General features: G+C 32.6%; 3 protein-coding genes across 10 annotated transcripts in view; all 3 read left to right on the plus strand.

Moving 5' to 3' along the window:
- Positions 1–1,714, plus strand: part of LOC108552431 (proton-coupled amino acid transporter-like protein pathetic) — a 54,759-nt gene extending 53,045 nt beyond the window's left edge. For all 5 annotated transcript variants that reach the window (XM_017906967.1, XM_017906969.1, XM_017906965.1 and 2 more), the window contains exon 5: positions 689–1,714. In XM_017906967.1, coding sequence (XP_017762456.1) covers positions 689–1,282 — 594 coding nt within the window. In that variant the 3' untranslated portion in view covers positions 1,283–1,714. The remainder of the gene's footprint in view (positions 1–688) is intronic.
- Positions 1,715–7,426: 5,712 nt separating this feature from the next.
- Positions 7,427–11,707, plus strand: fidipidine (coiled-coil domain-containing protein 93). 3 transcript variants are annotated; one of them, XM_017906973.1, is made up of 16 exons: positions 7,427–7,501; positions 7,753–8,002; positions 8,466–8,579; positions 8,654–8,748; positions 8,807–8,918; positions 8,992–9,150; positions 9,221–9,406; positions 9,565–9,615; positions 9,691–9,795; positions 9,925–10,142; positions 10,234–10,550; positions 10,634–10,754; positions 10,834–10,918; positions 11,189–11,342; positions 11,462–11,531; positions 11,607–11,707. In XM_017906973.1, exons 2-15 carry the CDS (start codon positions 7,952–7,954, stop codon positions 11,503–11,505), a joined length of 1,812 nt encoding a protein of 603 aa, XP_017762462.1. In that variant the 5' UTR covers positions 7,427–7,501; positions 7,753–7,951; the 3' UTR covers positions 11,506–11,531; positions 11,607–11,707. The 3 variants fall into 3 exon arrangements, with proteins under 3 accessions (XP_017762462.1, XP_017762463.1, XP_017762464.1); XM_017906974.1 differs by lacking the exon at positions 11,462–11,531 and having other exon boundaries at positions 11,607–11,702; XM_017906975.1 differs by lacking the exons at positions 7,427–7,501; positions 7,753–8,002; positions 8,654–8,748 and having other exon boundaries at positions 8,504–8,579.
- Positions 11,708–12,061: 354 nt separating this feature from the next.
- On the plus strand, positions 12,062–16,563 carry PhKgamma (phosphorylase kinase gamma). 2 transcript variants are annotated; one of them, XM_017906976.1, is made up of 9 exons: positions 12,062–12,496; positions 13,133–13,302; positions 13,396–13,680; positions 13,745–13,835; positions 13,939–14,075; positions 14,859–14,956; positions 15,287–15,370; positions 16,132–16,290; positions 16,414–16,563. In XM_017906976.1, the coding sequence occupies exons 1-9, from the start codon at positions 12,405–12,407 to the stop codon at positions 16,546–16,548; spliced, it is 1,251 nt and encodes a 416-aa protein (XP_017762465.1). In that variant the 5' UTR covers positions 12,062–12,404; the 3' UTR covers positions 16,549–16,563. The 2 variants fall into 2 exon arrangements, with proteins under 2 accessions (XP_017762465.1, XP_017762466.1); XM_017906977.1 differs by lacking the exon at positions 15,287–15,370.
- Positions 16,564–18,559: the final 1,996 nt, after the last annotated feature.

The raw sequence follows: 18,559 nt of genomic DNA on the forward strand, positions 1-18,559 counted from the left end.
CAACCGCCATTGTAGTTGTAAAATTCCATTGGATCACGTAACAGATCCGCGTAACACGATCGACAGTGCTGGCTAAGGACATTCTTCGGGTCCGCTATCTAAAAAGTTGCAAATTCGGACATTCTAAGCTCTCTTGAAAATTTCCAAACTCGTCATTCGAGGAATTCGTTCATATACGTCGTATTTCGAAGAATCCAAGTTTCCTAATAGTCAGTCGAGAAGGCGACACTCGGTCGCCATTTAATCGGATTCTAAAGATCGTTATTAATCGAGATCTGGAATTCAAAATTGTCCAACGATGCGTGGAATATCGAGGTAAAATGATTCTACGTCTTACGATTAATTTCCACTTCTATTTACCGTTTTGAAAATATCGTCGACTTTATGGCAGCAAGTCTTCGAATTATTATGTTTCTGTAACGAAAAGATTACCAAGTGCAAAGAGCTAATCGATAGGTCTGCTATCTAAAAGGTTGCAAATTCTGACATTCTAAGCTGTCTTGAAAATTTCCAAACTCCCCATTCGAAGAATTCACTTATATACATCGCATTTCGAAAAATCCAAATTTCATAATAATCAATCGAGATTAATCGACGTGATGAATATTCGGGGACAAAAATCTAAATTGGATGAAAATTCGACGCCAATGGGAGACGATATTTTAATCGAGCAAACTACTTTTTCCAGGTGATGCCTCTGGAGAACAATATGAAGACACCGACGCACTTCATCGGTTGCCCAGGCGTGTTGAACACCGGCATGTTCTTCGTGGTATTGTTGTACAGTACCGTCGGTTTCTTCGGCTACTGGCGATACGGCGAGAACACGAAGGCCTCGATCACTCTGAACCCAGAGCAGAGCGAGATTCTGGCCCAGTCCGCGAAGGTAATGATCGCGGTAGCGATCTTCCTTACCTACGGCCTCCAGTTCTACGTACCAATGGAAATCATTTGGAAGAACGTGAAGCAATACTTCGGTTCGAAGAAGCGTCTGGCCGAGTACATGATCCGTATCGTCATGGTGATCTTCACCGTGGGCGTCGCGATCGCTATTCCAAACCTAGGTCCATTTATTTCTTTAGTAGGCGCTGTGTGCCTGTCCACCCTGGGACTGATGTTCCCATCCGTAATCGAATTGGTCACCGTATGGGAACAGGAGAACGGTTTGGGAGCATGCTACTGGAAGCTCTGGAAGAACCTGGCCATCATCTCGTTCGGCGTGCTGGGCTTCCTGACCGGCACCTACGTGAGCATCCAGGAGATCCTCGAGGAGCACAAATGAAGCACCGGGTTCGAAGGAGCTGCGGTGCGACGGAATAATCGCTCAGCGCGTACCACAGATGTCGGCGTGTCGTTGGACACCTTCCGCGCTCTCGTCGAGCGGATTCGTCGGACCAGAGGGACGACGATGACGACCACCAGGAGGGTGATGCCGCCGCCGCTGGGCCACCCAGCGTAAGGTCACGCGGCCACGCGAGCTCCGAACTTCTAGATTCGTCTCGCTCCTTCTCTATATTTCTCTCCACATCGATTGCACGACGACTGTAACGACGACGAAGACGTCACGTAGTAGATGGGATCCACGATCGATCCTCACAGTTCTTTTATACTTTTTTTTCCTTTCCTTATCTTCGTTATTCTTATTCTTTATTCTCTCTGGAATCGTAGACGGTGTCGCTGTGTCCGGATACCAAGAGGAGTTCGTGTATCGAATTTATAGATGAACCTTTCCTTATCTTCGTTATTCTTATTCTTTATTCTCTCTGTAATCGTAGACGGTGTCGCTGTGTCCGGATACCAAGAGGAGTTCGTGTATCGAATTTATAGATGAGCCACAATTGTCGGATATACCATTGTTTGTAAATTCTTCCTTGGCAACTATTTGCTTTACTTTGCTCGAAGGAGCGACGTGCTTCTAGGGAGAGCTATTTTCTTGTAGGAAAGAAGATTTAAAAAGAGGATCCTCGCAAACAGCATTGCGTCTGTGATTGGTACCGAATTTTGAGAGTAGTGGATCGTGAATGTAAAATATTGGCCTCGGTTATGTTTGATAGTTTCCAAACCTCAGTTTCTACGGAATGACATATTTCAAATCTTCTTGTAGACAGATCTCTATGTATAACGTCAAATTATGTCGATGAAATTCCTATTTCATCGGAAACTGTTAGATACCCGAATTTAATATTTTACATTTAGGATCTAGCCTCACAGTTTCGTGCCAATCGACGATGTGTGCACCATAGGAAAACATCTATTAAAAATGATTGTAAGGATGTTTTTTAGGGATAGGAAACTACGAATAAAAAGCTAGGAGTAGTCGTGCTAATCATACCGTAGGAAAAATTACTATTACATATTATGAAAAAGACACGAGATATGCTCGCTCATTCTTGGATATAGCAATTAAGTAATTATCTTGGAATTAAAAAGACGATACGTTTAAAGACCTGCTATACACGAACTCCTCTTACATAAAGAACCGTAGACTCGTCACCATCGCTTCGTTTTTTCCTGCAACTCGTGTAACCGATATAAGACGTGTATTAAATAGAATATGGCTTGATATTGTAGAAAACACAATCGATCTTCACCGATCTACGTTAGAGTCGTCGCTACTGACGTCGCGCCGTACAACGCCGTACGCCAAGTGTACGGTAAGAATCATTAATGTGGTGCGTTAACCTTTAATTAGGTATCTAAACTTGCTTACACGTGCAACAGAATTTCGATTTATCATAACACAATTCGCCACCGGAACATCCACAATAGAATTCCAAAATTCCAAAGAATATTCTGAAGAATTATTTAATAACTCCATAAAATGAAATTTTTATACCCATCTTGTTATCGTACCTTTCCAATTTGAAATTTGTTCAATTCATTTCCAAATTTCTTCATTCTTCTCTTTGCCCAAAATTTGCCGAAATTTTTAGAGTTATTCGAAATTTGCTTTTAAACCTACTCGAGGCATGTTAGTCTTTGGGTGAAATCTTGGAGTATTTCGATAATGAAATTGCTTTCGCGCCACGTTAATGACTTTTACCGCGCATCGCCATACGTTCGAGCGATTAACCGAGCAAAGTCAATAGCACAACGTAGCTCGGAGTACCCGGATCCACGGGATCGTGGATTCCACGACGCGCGGGATCCGTGCGGATAACTTGAGACGAGTATCATCAAGGACGTGGATAGAGGAGTCCTTTTCCTCTCCCCATTTCTCTCTCTTTTATTATTTATTCGCGTTGCGTCGGCCGTGCGCACGACGAAGCTTTTTCCATCGACTTCACACAACTGCGGGACGGTTTTTTTTCATTCTTTTTTCTTTTTAGTAGCTTACGTACGCATTACGTACGCGCATAGATACGTAAATTATACTTAAGCGTCGTTTGTACGTAACGAACAAGGACCGTTCGCGTTTTATTTTTATTTTTATTTTTATTTTTTTTTTTTCCTCTTTTCTTCTCTGGCTTTAACGTGCGTTCGTTCGTTCAATTTTGCCGCGACAAGAGAGCGATTTGTAAGATAAGAGGTTTCCGAGGTCGATCATCGCTCGATCATCGCTCGATCCGCATTTGCGTCGAAATTCGGATTTTATTGTATCGAACGATTTCGTTGTTATTGGCGATATTTGACTGTTCAATTTTCTCCTTAATCGGACGTGCGGATCGAAATCGGTATTCGAAAAGACTCCCGTTTTGTTTGGAATCGAGATTGAAGAATTCGTCGATTAGACTCGAGACAGATTTCGAGCTTTTTAAACCGCAGGACAAGATTACAAAATTGTTGGTATCGTCGAGAGATAACGCTTAAAAGTATGGTTCCATCCGACAGAAAGAGACGATTGATCGACTCAACACCGACGGAAACCACCGATCTGTTCCTAGTGCACATTGCATAAAAAGAGACGAAGGAAGACGTACAAAAAATGGTGGCTAATTAAGAGTAAAAAGGCAGAATGGCACGTAGGTGTGATGATATCGCGATGTGCACGCTTGCTAGTCTGTAAGAAGTTTAGCGAGAGACACCGAAGTTTGACGCGTTGTGCGTCATCATGCGAGATTAGGCCGCAAATTGGATATTTGACTCGGCATAGAGAAGGTCGAGCCTACAGTAATCGAAGAGGCGCATTTTCGTCGATAAGAACAACCGATAACAGCCAATTTGTCAAAGATCGAGGTCTATGCTGAGCGATTCGAATTTCACGAAATTATCGAGATCATTGAAAAAGGAAATCATCGCGTCGTCAGATCGTTAGATAAATATTTCGCAGGACAATAACATTTAAACATTTTTACGAGCAGCGATAGAAATTATAATCCTCTGAGAAAATAGTACAAAGACTACACGAAATTTCTAATAATTCATTTCAAGCGTGTTCGACTTGCAATTAAACCGTAAGATCCATCGATTGTTCATCGACTAGATATTAGGCCGCGCTCGATCACGAAGATCGGGCCAGGGGATCTTGACGAAATTCAGATCGCTAATTTCGACCTTCGTTTCAGCTTTACATTCTTCAAGTGCTATTTATAATCAAAGAGTCATATACGCTTCGCGATACGTATTGCACAGCGACAGGTCGCAGGGATCACGATCGTTCTTCGTTTCGACTATTTTCGATCCATCTCCCGCGATCCTCGTCGTTCGTGCCTCGCGACACAAGCGATACAGTTTTTTAGTGCCTTGATTCTTTCGCCTTGCGGAAATCGTAGGATGTAAGACTGGAGTATACACAGGATGTATAACTAAAGTTGTTACAGAAACGTGTAGAGAGGTAGAAATTTGTAGACGTTGGGTTTTATTCGGTACGAAGAGCATTCTTATTTGCTGTAAGAGAATTTTCTAAGTTATGTCAAGAGAATGAAGGTACGGAGATTGTCTAAGGAGCTGTTTAAGAGTGATTAACGTACGATGCAGAGATCATTTTTATTTTTTCATTCGATCGAATCCCTTTTATTTTACACTTTGAAGGTAGTTGAGTTAGCGACGAAGATGCATGTTTTAGTTGTCGTTTGAAAATATAAGAACACTGAATGTAACGTGAGAATATGAATTATGAATTACGACTCAAAAAGTTTTCTATGCAACCTTTATCCCTTCGCTCTGACGTGGTCCCGAAAAGTTGTTTTATGGCAAGTAAGAATATATATTGTAACACTGGAACTATCAAAACGGTAAGAACCGATTTCAGACATCTCGTTCTTCCAGTTATTGAAAACGTGCTGCTGCTTTTGGCAAAATTAATATTCGCTTTTATCGAGACAGTGGGCTAATTATTTTTCGTTAAATCATAGTATTCTAATCATTATTAGCGTGTATATTTAGGTGAGTAGTTCTGGTGTTAGCATCGAACGAAATTCAAAGGACTGAAAATTTGTTTATTTTATACAATGTGGAAATTATTAGACCATGACAGCTTTAATGATACATTCTGCACGTTAAACGAAAATCTATCTCAACGCGTTCCTCTTCGATCTTGGAACGATTTCAATGATTTTTCAACCGCAACAGTGTATTTTGTATGAGAAAGTAAGACGATGTAGAAAGACATAGTCCATCGAGAGGACAATAACCGATGCACGGTAGTTATTGCCATTTTCCTAAAATCTCGATATCAGGTGTACGCGTTTCACCGAGAACTTAAATAGAAGCAAACTTCCTCCTATTTCGAGCCACGGAAAGCTCCTGAGTTCCGCCGAGCTTCGTCCATGTTTCACCGTTTCCTGTACTCGTCCATCCTCCATTCCCATCAAGACTCCTCGATATTCTTTTCTTTTTCCCTTTTCTTCTGTGTACAATACTTTGTACACGGAGACACACACACATACGGATAGTCCAGGATAGATACGATGACTCTAGGGTGCAAGAAAATTTCACGGTGATAGAGATTCTTTAAACGGAATCGTGACTTACGAATAATATTCGACAGAAAAATGATACATGCCGTTTCGCCGCTTTTTTACTTCGGACTTCCATGATGAATCGCGCGTCTATGTGGCAATGGTTGCCGCGCAGAGGATGTCGTTTCATGTGCACGCGTGTTCCGTGCACGCCATCAATTTTTGTCAGTCATTGTACCAAACAATGTTATGGATATTTAATACACAACGATTTGCAAAAGACCAAGGTATTTTCACCCAGCATTCTTCGTCCCTGATCCCGTCCATCTGCAAGTTAATATCTGGTTAGCGTTTGACGAGTTGTTCTACCTGTATGGACCACCTGAAGCCTGATAAGAATCAGAGCCTCGATAAGTGGTCGCGTGACTAAGGGATATTGATTTTCATGATTGCAGGATATGCTATCTGAACTGTATTAAAAGTAAAACGATCGATGATCCAGGTCTGTTGCATATAGTTTCGCAATATATACCAAAGATTAGATCCGGAACACTCGGGTGTCGGGGCGATGAGCTCGGATTCCCCAGTCATGGGATTTGATGTTCCTAGATCTCGAGATTATAGTGATCGTGTTTTTTTAATTATTAGTATTACGGCTTGGATCCAATAAGTGCGGAGTCATGGAATTTGAGATCCGTTAAAACTGTACCGTTACGAGGAAAAATGTAGATTTCCTGTAAGATTGCTTTACAAGTTGCAATATCCTCTTTTATTATTTTCAACTCGAGCAGATTACTTATCACAGATCGATAGTTTGAAATATTCGAATCAGTTTTGCGATTTAAGACAAAAATTTGATATTCCACGATTTTGAATTCCGATGTCATTACTGTTATCGTGTATTATTGATCGATTTAATAATTCTATCGAAAAGAAATATAATTCGGATGATTGACGATTTGACGACATAACAGAAGTATCTTCATCAGCTTCTATTTTAGAGGTATTGTGTAATAGTTATGTAACAGTTCGTAGAATATTTGCGGTAAAATTTGCTCGTTGTCATTGAGTGGAAAATCTCTTGAGAAAAAATACCTTGTCATATTAATTTCATCCCAAGGTGAATATATGATACCAAGAACACTTAAGATTAATAGAACGAAATGAAAAATATCGTTCAGGAAAATTTTCACATTTCAACGTTATTATTCTGTAAAACCTTATATATTTTCCATTTAAAATCATAAGGTAGCATTAGATTACAAGAAGTTACGAAGTTGATAACGTTAATCACTTTCGTGACATAAAAAACGTTCAGATAGCGTGTAATTGCAATTAACTCGTAGAGCTAGAAAATTTCTTGAAGATTCAAAGAAAAATAATTGAAAAACAAAAAAGAAATGGAGATACAAGCAATTTTTCTATATTAATCATTCTTAGTTTACGTATAGTATTACTGCATTATCCGATAACTTAGACATTTTTATATTTTCCTGCAGAACACTGATGAATCTTAAAAGTTAAAATAAATGAGACGTATATTTCACTGTCGTTCGAAATTTGACATGCATATGCATATGCATATATATATACATGAAGGAATGTCAAGTTACAAAAATAAAACTCATGCAAGACTTCATCGTACTTGTTCAAACATTTGCGTATGTAAATTTTTATTACATACAAAATGAATAATAGCTTATATCCATAAATATAGGATTTTTACTTGGATTTTTGTGTAAGAGAAAAATAAATTATATTTATTTATTTTTTTTATTTTCAAATTTATTAATATTATTATATTTATTTTTAAAAGACGTTAAATAAAGTTTAGGAAAGGCTAATACGTAATACTTTAAATATAAATTTTATGTTTATTTAGTTTGAATAATGAAAACTATTCCACAAACAGATCATAGAAACCCGACTTAAAGTTTCACTACAAGGCGTGACAAAAGCAAAATGGCTGACATAATATCAAGAATGTGCACCACCAAGTGATAAAACGTCATACGACTTAAATATTGTTAAATAAACACATTCATAATTCGTTTTACATATATTATATACATATTAATTGTCCCGATTTGCAATCGTAAAGGAACAAAGCCATGTTGAACGATGTGCCAAGGAGATTATCACGAAGTTCTGAAACAACTGAGGTATATTGATAAAACAGTCATATATTTTAATAAATTGAAAAACCAACGATCGAAGCTTATCGAAAGAAAACATGGAAACTAACAACTTTTATCTGTTTACAGCATGTTATTGTTATGTTATCTATCAATAGTGAAGTACGCAGTGTCATTCCTGTATATTTTCTACGATGTATTTCATATTTCCTAACTCTTATGTTTTATATTATTTTATTATAATGTATATTCAATTTTTCCTGATTTAATACGTTGTATAACATTTTCATTTATTTATTTATTTATTTTTTATTTAAGCATAGTTGCTTTAAATACCATAAGATAGAAATATATAGTTTGCCCTCGCAATCATTAGTAGCCATCTGACGGAAATTCTATTTACTAACGAACACGTATTTAAGAAAGCGCGAAAAATTTGATTTAACAGAAAATGTAATTCAACTATAAATACATTGTAACATGTCTTTAGGCTGATGTTCGGGAAGATGAAGAACAAACAAAGAAATTTCAAGATATTATCGATTTACTTCTGGCAGCAGGCTATTTTCGAGCCAGGATAAAAGGATTATCAAATTTTGATAAAGTACGTATGAAATAAATTTTCTTCAATTACTTAAAAGACACAGCAAGATCACCAAATATTATCGTAACATTTAGGTAATCGGTGGAATGACCTGGTGTATAGAATCGTGTAACTTCGATGTAGATATCGATTTATTATTTCGAGAAAATCTTACTATAGGCCAAAAAATGTAAGTAAATTTATTAAATATTTGAGGTATTAAAGGTCTTATATGTTTTATATTATAGTTCATTGACTGAAAAAATCGTCGCTATGCTACCCAAAATGAATTGTCCATATCGTATAGAACCACATCAAATCCAAGGTCTAGATTGTATTCACATCTTTCCTGTTATTCAAGTAAGTCATTTATTTTTTGAATACTTGCTTCTAACTTCTTGTAATTATTTTATTAACTGATAATAAATTTCAGTGGTTGGTAAAACGTTCAATAGAAACCCGAGAAGAAACGGCAGATTTCGTACGATCGTTTGCCTTGAGTCAATTTCACAAGAAGCACTCCTTTTCGGAAGACGCATGTACAGTACAAACAGTTACAGAAAACCTTATAAAAAATATTCAATTAGTTCAAGTAAGACAGATTATTATTAGATTATCGTTCAAACAAATATTCATTTCAAATAATTAGTTATTTTTTCCAGAAATCATATGAACCCCGGAGGCTTTTTAAACACAAAGATGGTGTAAAGAGAGACGAATCCACTAGATATTTCGGTACAGTTTTGGAATATGAAGCTCCTTTATATTCTATAAAAATTGCTTCGCCAGCTAAAACTCCTTCGAGCGATGTTAAAGAAAACGAGAATAAAGAAGAACTAAAGGAAAAGGTGAATGCATGTATTAAAATAATATCTCCTAATATATATTTTTTTACAAAAAATAGTACCATTAAGGCTAAAAATGTTATTCAAGTTTGTCGTCGAATTCAGAACTATATTCGTAAATAAAACTTAAAATACGTCATGCCTTATATCATATTTTATAGGAAAATACGGAACAAATAACTGGAAATCTCGCTGCTATTGAAGAAAATTCGGTAAGTAATTATAACCAATGTTAAATAATCAACATTTTTTAATTAATTAATATTTATTCTTTGTAATTTATACAGGCTCGTTTAAGCGTAGTGGCAATGGGCAATATGGTTGGTATTCAAGCTCAAGAGATTGCCAAAGTGGCTGAAAAATATGCAACAATGTCAATTTCCGAAACTGAGGTAATTTTGCAATTTTCAATTTAAACATACAATATCCATTAACAATCTAAGTGCTTGAACCTATCAGACGTTTTCTTACATAATTGGGAGTTATAGAATAAGCTTTAATCCATGAATTACTAATTACAGGAATCTGATGCCACTAGTTCTTCAGCAGCTTTAACTGCATTAGAGAATCAAAGAACCGCACTTCAAAGTCGTATTCGCAAATTAACAAAAGAAAAAGATGCTTTAGCTGCTAAGCATCTAGATTTAACTGAAAAATTAAATGAATCTCGTGCAAAACGACAAGCCATTGAACGTTCATTAAAAAAAGCACAAGAAATGGATATCAATGAAAATGATAGGTATTTATTCTTTATTATACTTTTATAATTTTATATCATTAATACTGTTACACAAGTTTTAATATAAAAAAATAAAATATTATTTGTTTAGTATCTATAAACGCTTGGAAGAACTTCTTTTAGTACACGATGGTCTAAAGGAACAAGAGCACAATTTCCGAGAACAATGCAAATCCGATTTAAATCTCCTGAAAGGTAAGTTGCAAGAAATAAAAAATGGCACATCAGAAGAGGAAGAAGATCGCGTGAAAGAGTACGAGGCACAAAAAGAAGCAGTCACGAAGGTCAGATTGCAATTAGCCAAAAAAAATAGAGCTATTGCCTCCTTAACGAGGCAATTGGACGATGTTCCTGGTCGTTCAGAACTTACGCAATATCAAAGACGATTTATGGAACTTTATAATCAAGGTTTGCCAATCTATTTTTACTCATCGACTCTCGCTTACTCATCAAGTGAAGCAAATATTGTTTTATTATTATTAAACTCATAGTTTCGGCAAAGCACAAAGAAACAAAACAATATTATACATTGTATAATACTCTCGACGACACGAAACTTTATTTAAGTAAGGAATTATCCCTACTAAATTCAATTCAAGATAATTATAATGAGTAAGTTGTTAGTAAACTTTATACTTACGCTTATTGTGGATTGATAGCGAATGTTTGATTTTTCTACCACTTTCATTAGAGCAATGGCATCTATAAGCGGCAAGGAGCAATTTCTTGAACAATTCGAGGCAATCGTTGAAGGTGTTAAACGTAATAAAGCAAAGGTAAATAAAATACTTTTTAATGTATAATTAATTTTCTCGATTTATTTCGTGTATTAATCAATTAATTTTTGCACAAGAAAATTTATACTTTAGAATCTATAAATATATTTTATAACAAATAAACAATTTAAAACAGATATAAAACTAAAAAAAGAAAATTATTCGGCTTTATGTTAATGAATATATTGGTCCTTAAAATCTAATTTTAAGATGACAATAAAGTACAAGAAACGCAACTATATTATAATAAGAAGATTGTATTTCACATAGATGGAGAAACGATGTGCCGACGAAAAAAATAGGAGGGATGCACTCAGCCGGCAACTAGTCACTCTCATAGAACAACAACGCAAATACGTCGCTGCGGTCAGGCAACTCACTATTGAATGTCGTAAAAATGAGGCCTTGCTCGCGCAACTACGTGGTCCGTAAATACAGGCTACATTTTCGCTTATCTGAAAACGTATCAGATCCTCGTATTTTTGCCTCACGATTATTTATTTCGTCAACAAGTCTTAATATTATGTTAAAATTATGTTAAAGGAATGGATGCATCATCTGAACAATACAATAACGCTCAACGTTGAGAGCAAGACTGCGAGGAACAGGCGAGGTAGCAGTGGCTTCTATTTGTGTTCACACCATGTATATATCATTAATACATATTGAAATATTTTTGTTCTTTTAGATACATATTCGAGAGGTTAACACGGTACCCTACTAATGTAGAATTAAAGAATTTAAAATGGAACCATTCCTTTGCTCCTTACAATGTTACTTTTATATCAGAATATATAAACTCACTAAAATGTGGCTTTTCATTTACCATGTCATATTTATATATTAATATTTATGTGACTAATGGGTTCTGAAATACCATTAAATTTCTGCAAGAAATTAATTTATGCAATTAAATACATTTTGGAATCGTATTTAAAAAAATATTCATGGTATTATAGGTATCTCAATCGTAACAGTCGTATTATTTAAAATAGTAAACTGCCAAAGTCACATGACGTATACATATGTTCATCGTAGAGTATAGATGAATGCGATATATAATATATGCACACCTTGGAACAGCAATTTTAGTCCGATAATAGATTGCTACTTACTGTTTTCCCTTTCACGCTCGGCAAGTCGGCATTTTCCTCGTTGCACCGTCAGAGCCCTCTTCATTCGTTACTTTATATTGGCTATCGCCATTGTTCCTTTCACAGTGCTTATGTGTTCATGTGTTTTCTTCGTTTGGCCGAGGATCTATCGTAGCCATTATCGGTGTACGGTGATCAGTGATCTCTTTGTTAATATTTTTTAGAATGTAGCGCGTATCCACCGTGACGCTCTGGAATAAACTCGTAATATGACAATCGCGTCGGGTGGAAGAACTATCTATTTGAACCTGTTCCTTTCAAATTAAAGGAACATGTGCTATCTACACGGTGGCTATTAATGTGATTCATATGAAAGAAATATTGCGCGTAAGATGGCAAAAGACGAAGGAGACGACCTCTTACCGGACAAGGATGCGGCCAAGGGATTCTATGCGAAATACGAACCCAAAGAAATCCTTGGAAGGTTCGTCACGTGATATTTCAACGTGAAAAAGAAACAGTATACTATTTTTATTTGTTTAGCAAGTACGCGCGTATGATAGATATGTTCGTACTTATATTATTAGATCCTGATACATTGCGAACACAATAAACGAATCGACAAATTTACAGTTTCTGAATAACGACGAATTAACCTGCGTAATTATATAATTTGACAAAATTAAATATATTTTATTTAATCACGATAGTTTCTTCTATATGTATGGAATAATGAAATGTATAAAACTTTGAAATGGTAATTTGACGTACGGATTACAATAGCAATGATGTGCATTACGAAAATGAAATGTTTGTTTTTGTCAAACATTAGCTTCTTGCATTGTTTTAAAAGATTTATTAAGAATTCCCTTGTATTGATTGTACTAGGGTGTGCATTATTATAATGCAATTATATATTATAATTATTATATGAAAGTTATTTATATAACGTTAATGACAATTTTAGTATACAAATTCATTGTGCATAAATAAATACGATAGAACATTGCAACAATACATTTATATTTCGTCATTTTATAGAAAATTTATTTTTAAAATATTTTATATTTATTATAAACTACGAATAAATATCTTTTAATTAGTACATTAATATTTACAGAGGAATATCTTCTACTGTGAGAAGATGTATAGAAAAAGAAACAGGTATAGAGTATGCAGCTAAAATTATAGATATTAGTAATGAAACTAACGAGGATGGACATACTATGAAGGATGCTACATTACAGGAAGTACAAATTCTCCGTAGAGTAGCTGGCCATCCTTATATTAGTAAGGAAAAAATTGTTTTGTAAATAAAGTTTTCTTTTCTATCAAAAATACTAGTAATTGTTCGTTAAAAAATGTGTATGTTTACTTTTTCAGTTGAGTTACATGATGTCTTTGAATCTAGTACATTCATATTTTTAATTTTTGAAATCTGTAAAAATGGTGAACTATTTGACTACCTCACATCTGTTGTTACTCTCTCTGAAAAAAAGACACGTTATATTATGAGACAAGTTTTCGAAGGTGTTCAGCATGTACATAACCAAGGAATAGTGCATAGAGATTTAAAGCCAGAAAATATATTACTTGATGATAATTTAAATGTAAAAATAACTGACTTTGGGTTTGCTAGAGTATTGAAAACTGGAGATAAATTATATGGTATGTGTTTTCTTATAAAATAGTTGTATAAGTTACAGATATTTACTATGAATATTTTTTTTAGATCTTTGTGGTACTCCTGGTTACTTAGCACCAGAAGTGCTAAAGTGTAATATGTTTGAAAATGCAGAAGGTTATGGGAGTGAAGTTGACATGTAAGTTAATAAAACATTATATATATACAAAGGAATACAATGGTAATAATATTAGCTATCTCAATAAAGGAGAAAATTATTACTCATATTTGTTTCTTTGTAGATGGGCCTGTGGAGTAATTATGTTTACATTGTTAGTTGGTTGTCCTCCTTTTTGGCACAGAAAACAAATGGTTATGCTTAGAAATATTATGGAAGGAAAATATTCATTTACATCCCCAGAATGGGCAGACATAACAGGTAACTATGATTGTTTATTAAAACCAAATGTTTTACAAAAAATAACAATTTATGTTTGAAAAAAAGTAGAAAAATATTGTTTCTTGTGGCATGCGGAGTAAATTTGTGCTTTATTAACATAATGCATGTGTTTGTCTGCATCATTTTCAGAGAATTTTATTTTGATTTGATTGTTGCAAAAGATAAATGTTATTAATCACATAGTAAATATTAAATGATATGTGGAAACGATATTGCTCCGCTTTAGTAATAAAAATGTATATACATTTCTGTGAAATTATTTTATGTATTATATATTTTTACTGCTCTTTTTTTTATAATTTGTTTTACTTACAATTGGAAACATAATTATTGTAATAAGACAAACAACTATAGAATAGTTTTTTAAAAAGTCAAAGCTAGTACAGTGTTATTCAATAGTCAAATATCCGCAAAGTTTTCAAACCTGTGTGCAAGACACAGACATAAAATTTTAGGTGGGAGCTTTTGTCATTGAATTGTAATGATGCACAAGCATGAATTAAAATCCATGATAATATCACAAAAATATTATCATCTTGAGTAATCATCTATCAAAGGTAGATCATCTCGGTGTGAGCTGCTTCATGTATGGAAAATATATGAAAGGTAAGAGTTGTTACTAACAAATCTTTGAACATGATGCACATTCTTTTCCTAAATGAGTAAGATGCAATTACATGTACGTTTTTTATATATTGATAGTTTCTTAAATTATAATCTTTTTATATGTATATAAAAGTTAAATTTTTATTACATTTTCAGAAGCCCCCAAAGATCTGATCAGAAAATTATTAGTTATTGACCCCAAGAAGAGAATTAGTATCAAAGAAGCGTTGGAGCATTCGTTTTTCCACACTGTGGTAAGTATTTTAGTGTAAAATATCTGTAATACGACATAGAAAAATTCAAGCAAAAGAAATAGAATATGCTTAAAATATTTATTATTCTATGCATTTGAAATAAATGTATTATATTCATATTTTTATGTTTTTATTTGTTTGCTTTATGTGTTCAACTTGCCATGTTCACAATGAAATATACATGCTTTTATAAAATATCAAACATTGTTATACAAATATTTGTTTAATATTAATTTAATAAATTATGTATATAACTAATTTGGAAGTAGTTTTCTTAAAACAAAATAAGGTCATAGTATCATGATAAATGGAAAATTATTGGAATTGCAGCTATGGGATCAAGACATCGCTCCTTTAAAACGTTCGCTATCATCTAATTCGCGGCGTCTGAGTAGGATATCTCAGTTAGCTTTGGTAAATTATTTTTCTTTTTATTTTGTTTGCCACTAAATGTGAGTTCTTTTGACTATAATTTTTATATATGCAATACATATATAACAATTAACATTTTTATTTTTATTAATATTAAAATTTGAAATGATTTATTTTATTTTGTTTTTATTTCTGTTTGTGCAATATATTATTTCAGCAAAGCATAATGTATTTCATCTATATATTTGAGAAGCAACAAGTATAAATTTACCCATATCGGTTATAATTATGCATAACTGACTGATTGTAATATCCCATAAAAAGTATAATACGAGTATGCAAATATTCATTTAAAATAAATCAGTGATAAAAAATAACTCAAATAATAACGAGTGAAAATAAATTTTAATATTTGCATGTAATACTGAAGAATTACTATAAAAACACAATGTTTGAAGCTTTATGTATGTGTATATTAGTTTCTTTTTTCATTGTCTATCTCTTTTTGTGATATTTGTAAAGATCATAATGTTAATCATTCACTCTTCATTTTCTTGTTTGAGAAGATTAAAATGATATTAATTTCTTAAAGCTGGTTAGTATTTTGTTTTATATGTCATTTCATTATTTTGCATCTTAATACTATCTTTCTACTATCACAACATATATATGTGTTTGTTAACATGTGTTATTACTATGTTTAATAATGTTTTTGTTTCAGTACATCATATAATAGAAATGTCTAATTATATATTAATTTGAAACATTTTTGGAATTTTTATCATTTCTTATATTTTGTACAGGAATTAAAGGCAAAATCCTTTAATGCGAGAAAACGGTTCCAGTTAGCAATTATTTGTGTTCGCGCAGTTGTTCGTATCAAGCGACTTCACAATACACCTGAACCTCTTTCAACTCAAGTAGCATGCACTGACCCTTACAGAATTAAAATTTTGCGGAAGGTATTGTCTCCTCTTTTAAAAATGTTTCTTTAAATAAATATTATTCCTTATTTAAGTCTATTTTTTTTATACTTATTTAGCCCACAGATTAAGGAAATAACATTTACATTACTTTTGTTGTAGGTCATTGATGGTTGTGCATTCAGAGTTTATGGCCATTGGGTAAAGAAAGGAGAAGGACAAAATCGTGCTGCTCTTTTTGAAAATACGCCAAAGACAGAACTTAAACATCTTTATGTTAGTAATTTGAGCAGATAACCAATGCTTTAATAAAGCATTATCTAGTTAAAATTGTTATTTCTTATGTTAGTTGACATTTACAGTATCTAAAAAAAGATATTCAATAAGAAAACATGAAAAAATAAATAATTTACATAAAAGGGTGAAACACATATAAAGCTTTTCTTTGATTTTGGCTGTATTACGAGTAATTGTTTAAACAATCTTTATGATAACTATGAAGTATTTGTAGACTTATTATTGAATTTGCAGTATCATGAGGTAAATCATATAACGTTTCATATTAAGTGTTACTTTAAAGAAATAATTGGGTTATTTAATTTTTAAATTTCTTCTGTGGAATATAGATATGGATACTATTTGTTTTTAGGATAAAAATATAGTGATGCTCAACAAATATAAATTAGACGTAATATGTGAAAAATATGAATAATATTTTTAGTATCACACCCTTAGAGTGTATTTTAGAAAAAGTATTACATTGAAAACAGTTTATAAAACTATATTTTGAATTTTTTTGTTTAAATCTGTAATAATGTTCTTTACAGTATTTTTCGTTCTTTTCGTAGCATGATATAAAAAATAACTTAATTCAAATATTGAATAGGTTTAAACAAATTCTTATATGTGCTAAAAAAGAAAATAAGACTTAAACTGATTGTATGTTGGTTACAAATGACGGTGCTGATACGTACAAACATAATAATACAATATATTCTGTTCCATGGCTCTATTATGTTTGTACGTTTTTATGAAATGTATTCAATAGTTCTGTAAATAACACCAATATAATTTATTACAAATCAGCAACTCATACAAAATTAAGTTTGTATTAACATTTGTACTGTAGTATATTCTTGATTCTTAAATATTTAATATGGTATTTCTAATAAGAAATGTAAATTGGAATATTTACAATACAAATGTATAAAAGTTATTTTCAAATTTAATACAAAAAAATGAAAAAATGTTCCAAAAATTAATCAAGAATATATTTGCAGTAAAAGGTATAGAAAAATCAATAGGAAAACAAAATGTATGTCTTCATATTTGTAACAAGAAACGTATTCCATAGTAATATTATTTACTAAGATCTGTATGTAGATTGTAGTATATAATATTTTGTGCAAATTCTAGTCATATTTTGTACTGCTGAATTTGTTTTAGATTATAAATTATAAAAAATAATGTATAAAATTAATTTTTCATGGAAGAGAATAAAATTACCTACTTCTTAATAATTTGAAGCAACTTGTAGTAAATTGAATTTTGTTATTTAAAAGGTCACAGGTAATAATTAAATATATGTAAAATTCTACAATTATATTACTATATCAAAATATAGCATATATATTTTGTGCAAAATGTGTATAAAGTAAAATATTTTTAGTAATATTTGATACTTTATATTTTATTCCTCTCTATTAGAAAATGGTTAGAATTACTTACAACATAAATTAAAATTTTATTGTTAATTACAGGATTATATTTTGTACGTTTCTAGTAATTATTCTGCATTTGATATTTATTTTTAATCGTTTATACTTTTTAAAATTTAATTATTACAAATTTCCTTGATTTATTTATTTCTAAAGATATATATTGCTTGAAAATGTTATTTTTTACATTAATGTCATCAAAAGTAGGTATATATAGCATGTTACATAGTATCAAAACAGTATTCTTTTTTAAATAATTATTATTTTTGTTAAACTTTATGTATTACAAGCTTTATATATTTATGGAATATATTTTGTAGTAGCAAATTTTGCATATAACGAAAGCGGATCGTATACTTACTGTTAAAACTTATAAAATAATCTTTGTTTGTATTAAATTTATTTATTTAGGTATATATAAATTTTTTTAGTTTAAGTAGGTACTTAACAAAATAGTATAATAATCTTTATTATATCATAGAAATCATAAAGTGTATATTAAATTCATATTGTGTGTAAATTTAAAGAAATTTAAGAGAAATTAAGTGAATTGGTTTCAGAAAAAGTGACGGGACGTGGTTTTGGCGCGC

Source organism: Eufriesea mexicana, unplaced genomic scaffold (genome assembly GCF_001483705.2).
Source record: "Eufriesea mexicana isolate 0111107269 unplaced genomic scaffold, ASM148370v2 scaffold6800, whole genome shotgun sequence".
Lineage (NCBI taxonomy): Eukaryota > Metazoa > Arthropoda > Insecta > Hymenoptera > Apidae > Eufriesea > Eufriesea mexicana.